General features: G+C 44.3%; 1 protein-coding gene across 1 annotated transcript; it reads right to left on the bottom strand.

Annotated features, from left to right (window-relative positions):
* Positions 1-9,886: 9,886 nt before the first annotated feature.
* Positions 9,887-13,639, bottom strand: LOC112921105 (tubulin alpha-1B chain). The gene is made up of 4 exons (XM_026000247.2): positions 13,415-13,639; positions 11,734-11,956; positions 11,441-11,589; positions 9,887-11,046 (listed from the first exon to the last, which is right to left on the bottom strand). The coding sequence occupies exons 1-4, from the start codon at positions 13,415-13,417 to the stop codon at positions 10,066-10,068; spliced, it is 1,356 nt and encodes a 451-aa protein (XP_025856032.2). The 5' UTR covers positions 13,418-13,639; the 3' UTR covers positions 9,887-10,065.
* Positions 13,640-16,320: the final 2,681 nt, after the last annotated feature.

Raw genomic sequence — 16,320 nt, 5'->3', positions numbered from 1 at the left:
AATCTCTTTACTTCCTTAAGGCTCTGTACTTGATATTTACTCTTCCCCTCCCCCTTCCCAATTCAGTTTTGGCTGATTTCAATCTCAGGTTTAAGCTTAAATGATACCTGTTCAGAGTCTTCCCCCACTACCTTATCTAAAGCAACCAATTTTTGTATTATTTATAGCAAGTTGCCATAACTTAATATGCTTGCATCTGTTTGTTTGCCTCCTCCACATAGACTTGTAAAGGGAAAGAATCATATTTGTCTTTTTTTTTTTTTTTTAAACAAGTTCCAGGGTAGCCTGGGTGGCTCAGCAGTTTAGCGCCGCCTTAAGCCCGGGATGTGATCCTGGAGACCCAGGATCCAGTCCCATGTTGGGCCCCTTGTCAGGAGCCTGTTTCTCCCTCTGCCTGTATCTCTGCCTCTCTCTGTGTGTGTCTTCCATGAATAAATAAAATCCTTTTTAAAAAATAAGTAAATAAACTAGGCTCCACACCCAGCATGGAGCACAACACAGAGCTTAAACTCAGGACTCTAAGATTAAGACCTGAAGCTGAAATCAAGAGTTAGATGTTTAACCAATTGAGCCATGTGTATGTCTTGAATGTGATTACTTCCTTAGCCCTTCGTCTGCTGAATAATACATGTAGACACTCAAATATTTACCAATATAGTGAGAAAAGATGGGATGCATTGCTGATAATCAGAAGAGCTGGGTTCTGGTTCTAGCACTGTCATCCTGGACTTCACTTAATGGCATTTGCAAAACTGGAACACTCTTCAGGTTGCTTTTAAATCTAAAAATCCAGGGCAGCCAGGGTGGCTCAGCGGTTTAGCGCTGCCTTCAGCCCAGGGCCTGATCCTGGAGACCTGGGATCAAGTCCCATGTCAGGCTCCCTGCATGGAGCTTGCTTCTCCCTCTGCCTGTGTCTCTGCCTCTCCTTCTCTCTCTGTGCCTCTCAGGAATAAATAAATAAATCTTTAAAAAAAATCTAAAAATCCAACGTTCACAGTCTTGCATGTTACAAAGTGCTGTGACATCACCAGAGCCACAGACTATTAAATCCTATTCCTACAATAACTGGTTAGCATAGATTCTGTTCAGAGACTTGTCATCATCCAGAATGTACAGTTATGTACAACTGAAGTGAATTTTAAAAGGCAAAATATCAATAAACATATGAACTTGGAACTGCATAATAGAAGACAAGGTCAAACTCAGAACAGAGAAAAAGAATCTAGAATACTTCCTAGAGAAAGTAGTTTCAAGTCCAGGGGCAATCTGATTTATCTGCTGACAAGTCCTTGAACCCTTGTTTACAAATCCATTGGAAGCACAATGACTTTCTTTTCAATGCCTATGTTTAGAATTAACAAGAGATTCTCTGATTAATGAGTTACCACTCAGAAAACTATATGAAAAGATACTCCATAGTATATTTTTAAACTTTACAAATCTCACTTTGTCCAAATCCTATCTTTTTTTTTTTTTTTTTTTTATGATAGTCACAGAGAGAGAGAGAGAGAGAGAGAGAGAGAGAGGCAGAGACACAGGCAGAGGGAGAAGCAGGCTCCATGCACCGGGAGCCCAACGTGGGATTCGATCCTGGGTCTCCAGGATCGCGCCCTGGGCCAAAGGCAGGCGCCAAACCGCTGCGCCACCCAGGGATCCCTATCTTTTTCTTTTTTAAGATTTTATTTATTCATGAAAAACCCACAGAGAGAGGCAGGCTCCCTGTGGGGGCCCAATGTGAGACTCACCCCGGACCCTGGGATCACAACCTGAGCCAAAGGCAGATGCTCAACCACTGAACCACCCGGGTGCCCCCATCCAAATCCTATATACCTCCAAGACTCAACACCAATAATGTCTTTTCTTCCATTCTTTCCTGGGATTTCTGCCTCTATAGTTTCAACTATATAGTTCAGTGAGCAATTAGGCATATATGTACTGTTTCATAACATTATCTTGAGCTATTTAAATCTTTTGTTTCAGTGTACCTACATTTATATATTTTCTCCTTTCCCCTCTCCTTCAAGATTGGAAACCTGTATTTGGCTTCTAATTCATCCCTTTCCTTCCAACCTCAGTTCAGTTCTCATAGTAAACACTCAATGTTTGTGGATTTGATCTGCCTATGAGATTAGTCACCCATTCTTGGTAGGGAAGGGGCCACGTTGATTATGGAGAGTTAATTTTAACTTCTTCAAGCAACACAGGGGAACTAATCCAGATTGAGCCTTCACTAAGTACTAAACATTAACAGATACTTTGTTTATTTTTAAAGATTTTACTTAATTTGAGAAAGAGAGATCACAGAGGAAGAGGAAGAGGGAGAAGCAGACTCCCTGCTGAGCAGGGAGCCTGACCTGAGGCTCAATACCAGGACCCCAAGAATGTGACCTGAGCTGAAGGCAGATACTTAACCCACTGAGCCACGCAGGCGCCCCAACAGATACTTTACATAGATTAATTTGTTCAGTGTCAAAAGGACCCTAGAAAATAGACTTTATTTGTTTAGAGATGAGGAACCAGTTCAGAGATTCAGTACATTTACAAGGCCAAGGACCCTAAGAGGTGGAGCTAGGATTTGAATGTGGCCTGATTCCAAAGCCTCCCCTTTTCCTGATATTCTGCTGTTGCCTCTTAGTGGACATATCCCCCACTTCTGTATTCTCCTCATTACGATATTGCTTAGATATTCAGTGTAATAGAAAGCAAAAATAGAAATAAAACTTGAACTTCAATACCCTCAAAAGCCCTGGAATCCTTCCCCCTGTAACTGTGAGACCACTCTTGAGCTTCCAAATGGTGGCAACTTATCGCTGAACAGCCGCTCAAGAAGAGCAAACAGAAGGCATCCACTCCCCAAGGTGGCTGGGACAGGAGTGGGACAGAGAGGAGGATTAGGAAAAGCTGTCCTTCTCTTGTTAAAAATTTCAGAAACTTTCCAAATTATGGGTTATCTTCATTTTCTCTTTGCTTATTTACATGTCCTAATTTTTCTACAGAAAATACAATAGGTACAGAAGAAATCCTGCTTACTTTGACTACGTTCAGGTCATTTTATTCTCAGGACTTCCTGGGTCTTCAGAATTCATCTAGCTCTGAGGGGGAAATGCTATAGGCTGTTATTCTGTGTGAATTTTGTTCCAGGTGTCCCAAATTAATGGTAGTCAAATTATACCTCAAAAAAATTCATATTTTTATATGACCCTCCAAGTGATGGTATTAGAGGTGGGGACTTTTTGAGAGGTAATTTTTTTGAGATTTTATTTATATATTCATGAGCGACACAGAGAGAGAGGTAGTGACATAGGCAGAGGGAGAAGCAGGCTCCCTGTGGGAAGCCTGATAAGGGACACAATCCCAGGACCCTGGGATCATGACCTGAACCAAAGGCAGACGCTCGACCACTGAGCCACCCAGGTGCCCAGGTAATTATGTTTAGATAAAGTACAGCTCCCTTGATGGGATTAGTAGCCTTATAAGAAGAGAATGACTAGAGCTTTTTCTCTCTGCCATGTGAGGACATAGCAAGAAGGCAAGCCAGGAAGAGCACTCTCGCCAGACACTGATTCTGGACTTCCCAGCCTCCAGAACTGTGAAAAATAAAAATTTGTTGGTTAAGCAATCTAGTCTATGGTATTTTGTTGTAGTAGCCCAACCTAAGGTTGTAAACCTCTTCCTTTCTCTGATGGAAATTCTTCCCGTTCTTAAAAATGGACCAGCAACTTTAGGATTTCCCTCGTATATAGAGTGCCAGGGAAGCCAGAAAATTAGAAGTTCCTTTTAGGTAAGACCTGTCTGGGTCTGAGAACTTGTTGTTGGCAGGGGCTGGGAGAAGGGTTCTTAAGAAACCTGCTTTGAGAGATTCTGTTCCTTTGACCCTACCTATCTCTGACCTTTCCAAAAATATTTGAAAGGATAATCATAAGGAAATAATGGTTTGAGATAGCAGAAAAATTTGTGAAATCCTGGACTCTGGGAATAAAGATGGATTTTAGAAATCCTCAGTTCTCCCTGTTTGCCATTTACAGCATGGATAGCATAGTAGCCCATTGTTGATCCTAGCTGATTATTAGAAAGTGAGCTGCAATGTATTTCCCCATCCTTTTCTATGCCCTCTGGGGTTTTGAGGAATGAGGCTGCTGCCATTTCTGGACAGCAGATCTCTCTCTCTATTTTTTTTAAGATTTAATTTATTTATTCATGAGACACACACACACACAGAGAGAGAGAGAGAGAGAGAGAGAGAGAGAGGCAGAGACACAGGCAGAGGGAGAAGCAGGCCCCATGCAGGGAGCCCGATGCGGGACTCAATCCCAGAGCCCCAGGATCACGCCCTGAGCCAAAGGCAGGCGCTAAACTGCCAAGCCACCCAGGGATTCCCCGTGGACAACAGATTTCATTGGGTTTCTCTTTTCTAATCTAAACATCCTCCGTTCTCTGAGTTCCTCTACCTAAGACTCTTTGGCATTCTACTCACCCATTGGAGGGCACTCTCTTGCCTGTCTGTATCCTCTTTGAGGTGCCCAGAACTGCATAAACAGTTTGCATAGCAGGGCAACCAGTGAAGAGAATGGTGGGAATGCTCAGCTCCTTAGCTTCGCATACTCATGTACAGATGGAATGTCTAAGGTGATACCTGCCTGTTCTGACAGCTGGGTCACACTTTGGCCCTTGGCACACATTCATTTGGTCAGTGTGAGCCAGCAGAAGTTCCTGCATGCTGGTATCATAAGACACTTGAGCTAGGCCAGAGAGAGGTTGAGACATCTTATTTATGAAGAATCCATTTATGAAGAATGTTTAGAACAACTTTCACTTCCACCTTCATTTGATATCACTGTCTACCCTGCGGTGTCTTGCTGAGGCATCTTAGATCTTTGGGCCTAGGAAAAGGGGGAAAAACGGGAAGCTAGTGGAGGGGCAGTCATCTCTAGCTTTCAGAGTTAAAAAGTTTGAATCTTTGTTCTTGCCACAAATTAATTCTTGGAATATTTATTGAGTGGCAGTCATGCACTAAGCACCAAGCTAGGTACTGATGATACAATGGTAAGCATGATAGACTTATAGTAGAGCCTATAAAATTTGATAGGGGGGAAATACATTAATTAATCATACAAATAAGTATATAATTCCAAAATATGATCAATGCTTTGAGAAAAGTAGAAAGTTCTATGCAAATATTTAATGGGGAATCTGACCTAGTCTCACCTAATCTTTAAGTCCTTGAACAGGTAGCACTTCAGTTTCTGTCATCAAAGGAAGAGTTGAGTTAAGTGGGCAAAGATGGCGGGGGCAAGTTATGGTTGGAAAAGATGATATAGGTGGAGGGAAGAGTGAAGGCCTCAGGGAGGAATGAGTTGATGAGCTTGATTCCATCACAGTTAGACACAGTAACATACAGCAAGCTGTTATTTGGGAGATGGGTTGGTCGGTTGAGGGATGGGTGGGGAAGGGCATTTATTTTGGTATATGGGCCAAATGGCAGAGAGGAAGTAATTGGGCCTCCCAACACAACGTTATCAGTATCTACATGATAATTTCCACATCATCATGTGGCTATTGACTTTGTGTCAATAATGAGTTCAGGCTGATCTGGCAATCTCACTACATGTTGACTCCAAGACTATGTTTTTGTACCCATCCCACCCTGGGGAGTACCCTAGAGGCAGGAGCTGAAGTTAAGAGCTTGGGTAGGGGAGTTCCTAAATCCTGTGACTGCCTGGTTCATAATGACCTCGCATGAGGCCGGCTGCCTCTAGGAACGGACAGAACAAAAAACGACACGCCAGAGATGCCAACTCAGTCACTTCCTGTTTGTTATATATCTTTTAGGCTCAGCTCCAAGGTGGCAGGGCAGAGTTCACAAATCTGAGCTCAGCTCTCCTGGGCAGAGAACTCATTGTCAGTGGTGCCATCTGCAGGGCATTATGGAATTTGCCAGGAATTGGATGGGACTGGGAGGGGAAAATACCATCTCTCTTCTCTCTCATTCAAGCCTGTTAATCTGAGCATGTACATAGTCCTCCACGGACTGAAAGACTCCTATTCCTTCTGAGCTTTTGGCAGGCAATATTTTAGGCTCCTGGTCCTACGAGGCAGGACACAGAGCTGTAGTACCACTTCCCTTCTTCCCTGCCAATTAAATATATCATTTAGGGGCGCCCAGGTGGCTCAGTCAGTTAAGAGTCAGCCTTTGGCTCAGGTCATGATCCTGAATTCCGGGATCAAGTCCCGGATTGAGTCCCCGATAGAGTCCCACATCAGGCTCCTCACTGAACCAGGGAATCTGCTTTTCCCTCTGCCCCTCCCCCTGCTCCAGCACTCTCTGTCTCAAATAAAATCTTTTAAAAATCTGTCATTTTTAAAATAAGAGGCACTGGGCTTCTCTCATTTTAAGGTCAGCTCAAGGAGGGTAAGAATGATACATTGTAAAGGCATTTAAGCATCCTGGTGTTAGAAAAAAAGCTGGGTTGGTGTAAATTGAAAGTCTTGATGTACTAAGGTTAGTTATTGTTATCATCATCATCATCCTCGCCGTCTCTAAGTAAATCCTTCTTGGGTTTTACTTATTTCTATTTCTTTTCTAAATAAATGGCTCATTTTCTCTTGGCAATGGCTTTGATGTCTCACTGAGTAGAGCTGTCAAGTCCTAGGGTGTCCTGCCCCTCATTTCCTAAGCTTAGATGCACATCTCTAAGCTTCAAGTTCTCCAGACTTGACTGCCCTATTCACCACCCTTTTCCAAGAAAGGCAGAATGGGAATCTGTAGTGCAAAAGGGAAAATAGGCCTAGGGGGTTAAGAGAGCCTGACTAATGACAGAATAAAAAGTGTCTCAATCTGTTTCCTAGGCTTTTCTACCCTGAAATTCAACTCAGAAGGTGCTTAAAGAGACTAGGCTTGAAAAGACAGTGAATGTTTTATAAAACCCTTGGGTTTAATGTTTATATTGAATAGAATAATAAATAATCTGCCCTAAGAGGGAAATAATCTTTATTTTTACTTCCATTAGATCAGTCTGTGGGTTATAATCGTTACCAGGAATTGTGTTTGGTGCCAGGGCAGAAATATAATCAGACCCCAGTACCCCCCAAAGGAATGCTTGATGGCATTTCCTGGCTGCCCTGGCATTTCATTATAGGCAGCCCCCCACCCCGCAGCTTAGTCCCACGCTTGGTATTTAGTAATTACTAATCATCATGTTGCATAAAAGATGATTGGGAGCAGAGAGACAGAGGGAATACTGAATTCAAGCAGCCAGTTGGATCAATAACCAAATAATTAGAATATAAAGAGGATTGGATACTTCAGGAAGAGGATAGATAGGAGGTGTCTATTCTAAAGGCTACCTTAAATTAAGACAAATGCTAAAATTTGAACTGTAGAAAATCGAAAACCTTCCTAAACTACAGATTTCTTGTATTTTTTTTTTTTTTTTAAGATTAAGTAATCTCTGTACCCAAACTCACAACCTTGAGATCAAGAGTCACATGCTCCTCTGAGCCAGCCAGGCCTCCAGGTTTCCTCCTTTTTAAAAAATGAAATACATCAAACATACTGGGGGAAAAAAGGATAATATAACCGATATTGTTCTATCCTATGGAAACATTAAACCTTAGGGGTTTGTACATAACTCCCACTGATTCTTGCTTCCTGTTAGTGTGTAGTTTTCTCCTAGATTAAACAGGACTGACATGTAACAAATGGGATACTGTAGAAATGAGAGAGTATGACTTGCAAGGTCAAGTCATAACGCAACAGTTTCCAACTTGCCCTCTCTTGGATCACTTACTCTGGGGGAAGCCTGCCCCCATGTTCTGAAGATGCTCAAGTACACTACTGGAGAGAGGTCCATGTGTGAACTAAGGCCACCTGCCAACAACCAGCACTAACTTGCAAGGCAGGTGGGTGAACCACCTTGGAAGTGAATCCTCCAGTCCCAATGAAGCACTCAGGGAACCGTAGCCTCTGTCAACATCTTGACTGAAAACTTATGAGAAATTCTGAAACAAAAAAAAAGAAAGAAAGAAAGAAAGAAGAAAGAAAGAAAGAAAGAAAGAAAGAAAGAAAGAAAGAAAGAAAGAAAGAAAGAAAGAAAGAAATCCTGATACAGAACTAGCCAGCTAAACCACTCCTGAATTTCCGACCCTCAGAAAATGCATGAGGTAATACACATCTATTGTCTTCAACCACAGAGTCTTGGGGACAATTTGTTATGATGGCAATAGGTAATAAATTTGCAAACAACTATGTACCTAGCATCAGCTTGTCATCTTAATATTTTGTTTTACTAGATTTTTAATTTTCTTAGAAATATAACCCCACAAAAAAATACAACCCCACCCCAACACACACACACACACACACACACACACACACACACAACCCCCCCCACCCCAAAAAAAATCAGATGCAGTTGAAATGCTGGCTTCTTTATCCTGTCTCTGCCTTTTATGCCTCAGAACTCTGAAAAAGTATCATGGCACACTGTACACTGAATATGTGCATTCCTTATTTTAGGTCATCCAGGACAACTCCCTGAAAACCAAGCTTTTTGGATTACTTTGCTATTTCCGGGGCTCTAGCCTAGCTACCTTTCTCCCTTGTTTTGCAGAAGACATTGCAGAACAAGGAACACTTCAGAGGGTCTTCAGACATCTCTCAAGATCGACTTCCTTTGAGTTCAGCATTAACTCAAAACCTTCAACCTCCATTTGGTCACCATTTCAGTTTAGGGTTCCCCATAGTACTTTACAGCCCTGGCATCTGCCTTCCCCTGGGAAGTGTGGTGGCTGCATTTGTATTTTGTTGTGCTCAGCCTGCAGTGCTACCCAACAGAGCTTTCTCTGAAATATCTAGGAAAATCATTTTTCAGGAGCTGAAAACTATTCTGTAAATTTTTAGGGGAAAAAAAAACCTGGGAAACTTTGGTACTCTTTTTAAACCTAGGATCAACATCCTCAGCAGACCTTAATAGTCCCTATACTTCCTGAATTTCAAATGTGCATTTTTTAAGGTTAAACTTTCTATTTGCATCCTGTCTGTCCATCTCCTAATCCTTTAGATGTAGCCAAACTAAAACACTTGGAAGGTAAACTATGCTAGGTGCCCTAAATTGTATTCTTACCCTAAACTGTACAAATGTTGCCACTTTACCCTGCCAAGCAGCGCTTTTCCACATTCATGTCCTATCTTTTTAAACCCACAGCTTATTTGGTTTTCTTCTCTTAGGATTTTTTAAGATTTTGAGAGAGCAGAGGGAAAAAGTAGACTCCCAGCTGAGCAGGGAGCCTGCAGAGGAGGTTCATCCCTGGAGACTAGGACCATGACCTGGGCTAAAGGCAGATATTTAACCAAGTGAGCCACCCAGGAACCCCTCCTACTAGAATTTTTGTTCATTAGCAGGAATTACAACCCTGCAACTTCATCATGCTCAAACGTTCCTCTAGCCATTTTTCTGTAATAATTAAACTTATTAATTCTGTAACAAACCTATTAATTCTGTAATAATTAAACTTAATTATGTTGGTAGGTTAGGAAATTCCCTTAAACAGGAGTCATGGACTTGTAGGACATTTAAAACTTTTTATACCTAAGTCATCATTAATTAACCCATCATTTCAAAAGCTAGGTTAGCTCTGGACTAACAGGAATTTTAAAATACATTTTCTAAGGCCTTTATGAGCTAGAGGCTAACACTGGTTGAGGTGATACTAAAATCAGTTTGAGAATACAGCTTTTATTTTCCAGTCCAGTGTGCTCCCTTTTCTTCCCAGAGGTGGCTACACAGAAAACCAGGATCCTTGGCATTATCACCGTATCTTCCAGATGTAGATGAGTGGTAGTACATATTGGAGAAAGTAATTTAGAAAAAAAGCACAGACGTTCAACTTTCTTTCTTAAAGCCTTTACTTTGAGACATGATGGAATAAGTGACAGGTACACATGGAGAAGACATGATCACAGTTAAAATTGAAGACAATCTAATCAGAAAGCTTTAATGCCTGTCAGCTAACGTTGAAAGCTAAAGGTCTGAGTGTGACATGCTGCAGGGCTGAAAGGAATGGTATTTAGTATTCCTCTCCTTCTTCTTCACCCTCTCCTTCAACAGAATCCACACCAACCTCTTCATAATCCTTCTCCAGGGCAGCCATGTCCTCACGGGCCTCAGAAAACTCTCCTTCCTCCATGCCCTCACCCACATACCAGTGAACAAAGGCACGCTTGGCATACATCAGGTCAAACTTGTGGTCCAGGCGAGCCCAGGCCTCAGCAATGGCTGTGGTGTTGCTCAGCATGCACACAGCTCGCTGTACTTTGGCCAGGTCTCCACCGGGTACCACAGTGGGAGGCTGGTAGTTAATGCCCACTTTGAAGCCAGTGGGGCACCAGTCCACAAACTGGATGCTGCGCTTGGTCTTGATGGTGGCAATGGCAGCATTGACATCTTTGGGAACCACGTCGCCACGGTACAACAGGCAGCAAGCCATGTATTTACCATGGCGAGGGTCACATTTCACCATCTGGTTGGCTGGCTCAAAGCATGCATTGGTGATCTCTGCTACAGAAAGCTGTTCATGGTAGGCTTTCTCAGCAGAGATGACAGGGGCATATGTGGCCAGAGGGAAGTGGATGCGGGGATAGGGCACCAGGTTGGTCTGGAACTCCGTCAGATCCACATTCAGGGCTCCATCAAATCTGAGGGAAGCCGTGATGGAGGACACAATCTGGCTAATAAGGCGGTTAAGGTTAGTGTAGGTTGGGCGCTCAATATCGAGGTTTCTACGACAGATGTCATAGATGGCCTCGTTGTCTACCATGAAGGCACAATCAGAGTGCTCCAGGGTGGTGTGGGTGGTGAGGATGGAGTTGTAGGGCTCTACTACAGCTGTGGACACCTGGGGGGCAGGGTAGATGGAGAACTCTAGCTTGGACTTCTTGCCATAATCGACAGAGAGACGTTCCATCAGCAGGGAGGTGAACCCAGAACCGGTTCCCCCTCCAAAGCTGTGGAAAACCAAGAAGCCCTGAAGACCCGTGCACTGGTCAGCCTGTTAGAAAAAAGGAATAGAGAAAACCTATTACTGCTCTTGGCAATATCATCCTAAGTAAATAGATTTCCACTTTTCATACAACTCCAACAATATAGATCTTATTTTGACAAGAAATGCTTTTAAATACATGGAGACCTTCCTAGACTTCCTAAGCATTTCTTAATTAAAAGTATCTTCATTAACATTTGTAAAACAGCACCCAAGTAGTTCATGTTTCAATTGAATTAAAAAAAAAAAAAACAAAACTGTAAAGGAGTAGTTCACCTCACTCTATTACATTTCAATTCTGCATTTGAAATGAAAAAAAAAAAAAAAAAAAAAAAACAAAACATCATATCTCAAATGTCTTCCTTCGGATCCTTATTTACTTGATTCTTAAGAATAAACATACCAGTTTCCGAATTCGGTCCAAGACAAGGTCAATGATCTCCTTGCCAATGGTGTAGTGCCCTCGGGCATAGTTATTGGCAGCATCTTCCTTGCCTGTGATGAGCTGCTCAGGGTGGAAGAGCTGGCGGTAGGTGCCAGTGCGAACTTCATCTGGAAAAGGAAAACAAGGTGGCCACCCATCACTAACAACCTGCATGACCCTGCTCAGCCCCAGGCTGTCTGTCAATGGAGCCTCAGACAGACCTCCTGTCCCAGAGCCCCGGGAGCTCACTTGGGTTACTGAGGCCAACTCACCAATGACTGTGGGCTCCAGGTCTACAAACACTGCCCTGGGCACATGCTTGCCAGCGCCCGTCTCACTGAAGAAGGTGTTGAAGGAGTCATCTCCTCCCCCAATGGTCTTGTCACTTGGCATCTGGCCATCGGGCTGAATGCCATGTTCCAGGCAATAGAGCTCCCAGCAGGCATTGCCGATCTGGACACCTGCCTGGCCAACGTGGATCGAGATACACTCACGCTGTGGAAAAACAGATAAAAAATAAAAATCAGTCTTAAACTAATCTAGTAATGACGGCAAAGCAGAACAAAATTCATGTCATTTTTACAAACTTCCCCTTGTAAAACTAGTTAAAATACAATACTTTTAGATCTCTAGGGGGGAGAATCCCTTTGCTTTTTGATCTGCATTGCTTTTAACGAATTTCCGTTCCCCACCTCTATTGGAAAGGCCCTTTTTTCCAGAGCGAGAGAGCTTAGTCACAGCTTCCTCCTTTGGAGGATGAAGATAGACAGCCATTCATCCAGGGCTCGGGCCTCTGAATGCCATTTTAGACTGGGCAGCCAGATTTCCGGGCAGCTCCCATCACAGGAAGCACGTGGCCAGAGCAGTGCGGAGGAAACGTCTGGCCGCAGGGACAAAGGGCGGGGCTTTGCGGCACAGGATGAATGAGCAATTCAGGGAGTGCGCGCGCCCGCGCCCCTCTGCGGCCGGCGGGGCCGCGCAGCTGCAGACACGCCGCAGCCACGTCTGCAGAAGGTCTGCCTCGGCCAACCGTCTTCCGCTTCCCCAGGCGTTGGGCTCAGCCCAGCACCTCCACATCTGTCTGGCAGGGCAGGGGATTATCGGCGGCCCAGATCTGGAGCAAGATCCGATTTCCGTCCCCTCGGAACGCCTCACCGCCACCACCTGCTCCTACACGCATTCCTGACTCATACCGAGTTAAGGACAGATGGTCTCTAGAAGCTGCTGGGAGCTAATTGTCCCGATACCCTGACGTAACGCAGCACACTGACAAGGAGCTGTTCTCCTCCACATTCACCTTACGGCTGTCGTTGAAAGAAAGAAAAAAATAAATAAAAAAGGAAAACTCAGGCTACCAGGAGCCACGCCCTAACGGCGGCAGGCCCGCAGCGACCCGGCGCGCACGCGCAGACTGCAGGGGCGGTCTCCCGCCGCTCCCTGTGGCGGGAAGGTAACGGTCGCGCGTGCGCTTTTGTGTCAGGCTCCTTCCCGCCTCCGCGCTTCTGGCAGAGGAGGAAGTGAGGGCGTGCAGAGCCCGCGCGCGCGCGCCCGCCAAAAGCGGGGGAAGGAAAGGGGGGGATGGGAACGCGCGGGAAAAGGGCTGGAGGGTGTCGGGCCGCCGCGCCCCAAGAGGTAAGGGCGAATTGAGAACCCCGACCACGGTCTCGGGAGCCGGCGCCCGGCCATCCTCTCCCACAGTCTGAGAAGAAAACGCGGCGGCCCCCCCTTCCTGGCCCCAGCCGTTCTCACTGCTCCCACCCTCGCCTCGCCTCGCCTCGCCTCGCCTCGCCTCGCCTCGCCTCGCCTCCTCTCTCCTCTCCTCGCCTCCCGCCTTCCCAAATCGGGGCGCTCACCTCCGGCTGGCGCCCCCTCACCCACCCCCGCCCCGAGACCGCCAGGCTCGCTTCTCCCGGTCTTCCAGGGCAAGGGCGGCGCCCCGAGCGGCCCACTCACCATGGTGGCTGCGGGGTAGCAGGCGCAGGCGACAGGAGCAGACACCGGGTCCCGGTTACCGTCCCCGACAAGCTAAGAGTCGAGGTAAGTAACGCACTGAGGCGGGGGCGGTGCCGGAGCCACTTAAGTAGCGGTCCGGGAGGGCGGGCGGGCCCGGGCGGTGCCACGGCCGCGGGCCCCTCCTCCCGCCCGGCGCGCCCACTCGGCGCCCGGCTCGGCCGCCGCAGAGGCGGGCTCCTGGCCCAGGGCGCCCCCTCCCCCCGCCCCCCCCCCCCCGCGCGCCGGCCGTGCGGGGCGGGGTCCGCCGCGCCTGCGGACAGCGAGCTCGGGTGCTGCAGTCTGCGGCGCATGGCTGCCGGGGCCCGGGCGGGGGGCGGGCGCGGGTTCGCGAACCAGCTCGGGGACGGGAGAGGAGGCCTGCCTCAATTTGGACGAACCCTAAGACTTAAGAAGTCCGTACAGCGTTAAAGCTGAAGCACCATGAAATGCAGCAATTTCTGGTCCGGATAGCTCAGCTGATTATTTTCATGTTGCTACAATTTGTCAGTGAGTCTCGCCTTTTTTTTTTCCCCCCCTTTTCTCAGCTCCTTTAAAGGCGGTGCAGTCTTTACTTAACCTGATGATGTGGAGGATGCAAGGTTTAGAAAGCAGACTAGTTTTATTTGCTTAATGACTTGCTCGTTAAACTAAGGTGGCAGACGTTGGATGCAAAAGCATTTGAGTCATTCAGAGAGTAATACCTAAGTTTGAACATCGCAGCCGTTAAAAGGGCTTCCTAGGCCCCGTGTTTAGGCATAACCAACAATTTTATGGAACAGTTCCAGGGGCTTTCAAAAGGGAAATCCAAAGATACATTTCAAATAGGAGAGCTGAATTGTAGAAGTCAGGGCAGAAACTTGGATAGTGAGGAAATTGTTGACACTGAAGGATGTTAGGAAGTAGGGAAACCTCGTGTTATTCAGAGCTTTGCAAAAACTGTATGTAATAACTGCTTTCTGCTGGTCAAGATAGATCAGTTGATTATAGCGTCCATCTAGGAGGCCCAGATTATAGTGGATATCCACTCCCTCCCAGCTACGCCTTTCAGGAGACTATTCCATGACCATAAAGTATATAAACCCTTAGAAATGCATAAAGTGGTTAGTTAGGGTTAAAATGGGGCTTTAAAATGGGCCTAGCAGAAACCTATTGCTGTTACGCTGCTCATCAAAATCTCCTCCCAGTGATAGTATGTTAGTAACGAAAAAGTAAATATAAAACAGTAATAATTTACAGTCTACATTCAGTTATTACCTTACTTAGACTTGGTAAAAACTTCACCCTTCATATCAGACAAATAACAGATTTACACTGTTAATATGTCTGTAGTTTATAAGGAGATATATATATATATATACACACACATACACATATATAAGGATATATATACATATATATGGATATATAAGGATATATGTATATATATATATATAAAGATGTACACACACATACACAGATACAGAAATATTTTTACTTCTTATATATATGTAAATTTTCCACTCATATGAACCTGGAATACAAACAAGAGGTTTTCTTTTATTTCTAATAAATATTTTTTTTGTAATCCTGTTGAAAAGCCTTCAAGTTAAGATCCAAATTTGTGCGTATTTTCCAAACTAGATTCCTGGGGACAGGAATATGTTTAAATATTGTCTCACTTATTCTTAAAGGAGATAGAAAATGATTAGTTTGCCTGGACCAGAAAATGAATGTTAGGGAATGTTAGGGAACCACCCTGCTTAACTCCATTTTGCTGTCTGCTCTGGATGAAAGCCATTTGGAAGCAGGCACCACCCTTCTAGCTCTCTGCAGAACCTTAGAGCTTTCACTGCAGAGATTTGCTCCTGTGGGACTGTATGTCTCCCCAGATACTTTCCTAAAATCATTAGCTTTGCTAGCCTTGTTTCTGTGAATTCCCTTGTTGTGAATGAGGAAGTATTTGAGGGTTTTTTCAGGTCCCTGATGACACCTTAGTTTTCAAAGAGTAATGTAGATACAAAAGGGACATTTAAATATAATCTAGTCTGGTATCTTTATGCCAGAAAAATATTGAATAATGATAAGTTTATCTGAGAGGAAAGGCTGACTTTCTTCTTCTTTTTTTATATTAAACTTACGTAGGTTTGTTTGCTTATATTATATATAGATGCATATACTTTGTATATATTTAACAACTAAATAGTAGTTGTCTATTGCTGGAATGTAAACACAGTATTATCCATTGTCTTTTAACATTTTAACTGATTATTAGATCTTTGTTTTGTTGGACTGCATCAGGGCCTGTAACTATTTGCTTTAAGTCTTTGGTGTAATGGGAAACCCTGTGTTGCTATTTGAGCCACTCCCATTTTTGCTACTTAATATCACCGCCATTTGCTACTGTTCTACACAGTCATCAACATTTCTGATGGTTCCATATTGTGGTTTAGACACAATAGTTCACAATATATTTTGTTCCTATAACCAGCTTTACAGGGAAAGTAAAAAATAAGTCACAATAACTTAACAAACATCACCTATTTTCAAATATTTGACCTTTTATTCTTATTTATTGCAGTGTTATAAAATTTACATATGCTGTTTTGTGTTGTGTTCTGTCTCTCTCCTCCCCCCCTCCCCACCCCCTCCCTCACCCCCAGTGGATGGTATATGGGAAAGAAAATGGGTTTTGGTTTCAGATAGTACTAGATGCAATTTTAACTTTGTCGGTTAATAGCGGTATGACTTTAGACCCCTAATTGTCTTTCTCCAGCTTCATTTATGAATGGGAATCAGTATGAGTTTGAATCATCTTTTTCTCATACTGTCACATTCAAACCCATTAGGTAATTTTCAGTTTTATTTATTTTTTATTTTTTTAAAAGATT

This window comes from Vulpes vulpes, chromosome 8 (assembly GCF_048418805.1).
Source record: "Vulpes vulpes isolate BD-2025 chromosome 8, VulVul3, whole genome shotgun sequence".
Classification (NCBI taxonomy): domain Eukaryota; kingdom Metazoa; phylum Chordata; class Mammalia; order Carnivora; family Canidae; genus Vulpes; species Vulpes vulpes.
This window is presented reverse-complemented; position numbering and strand designations above follow the sequence as displayed.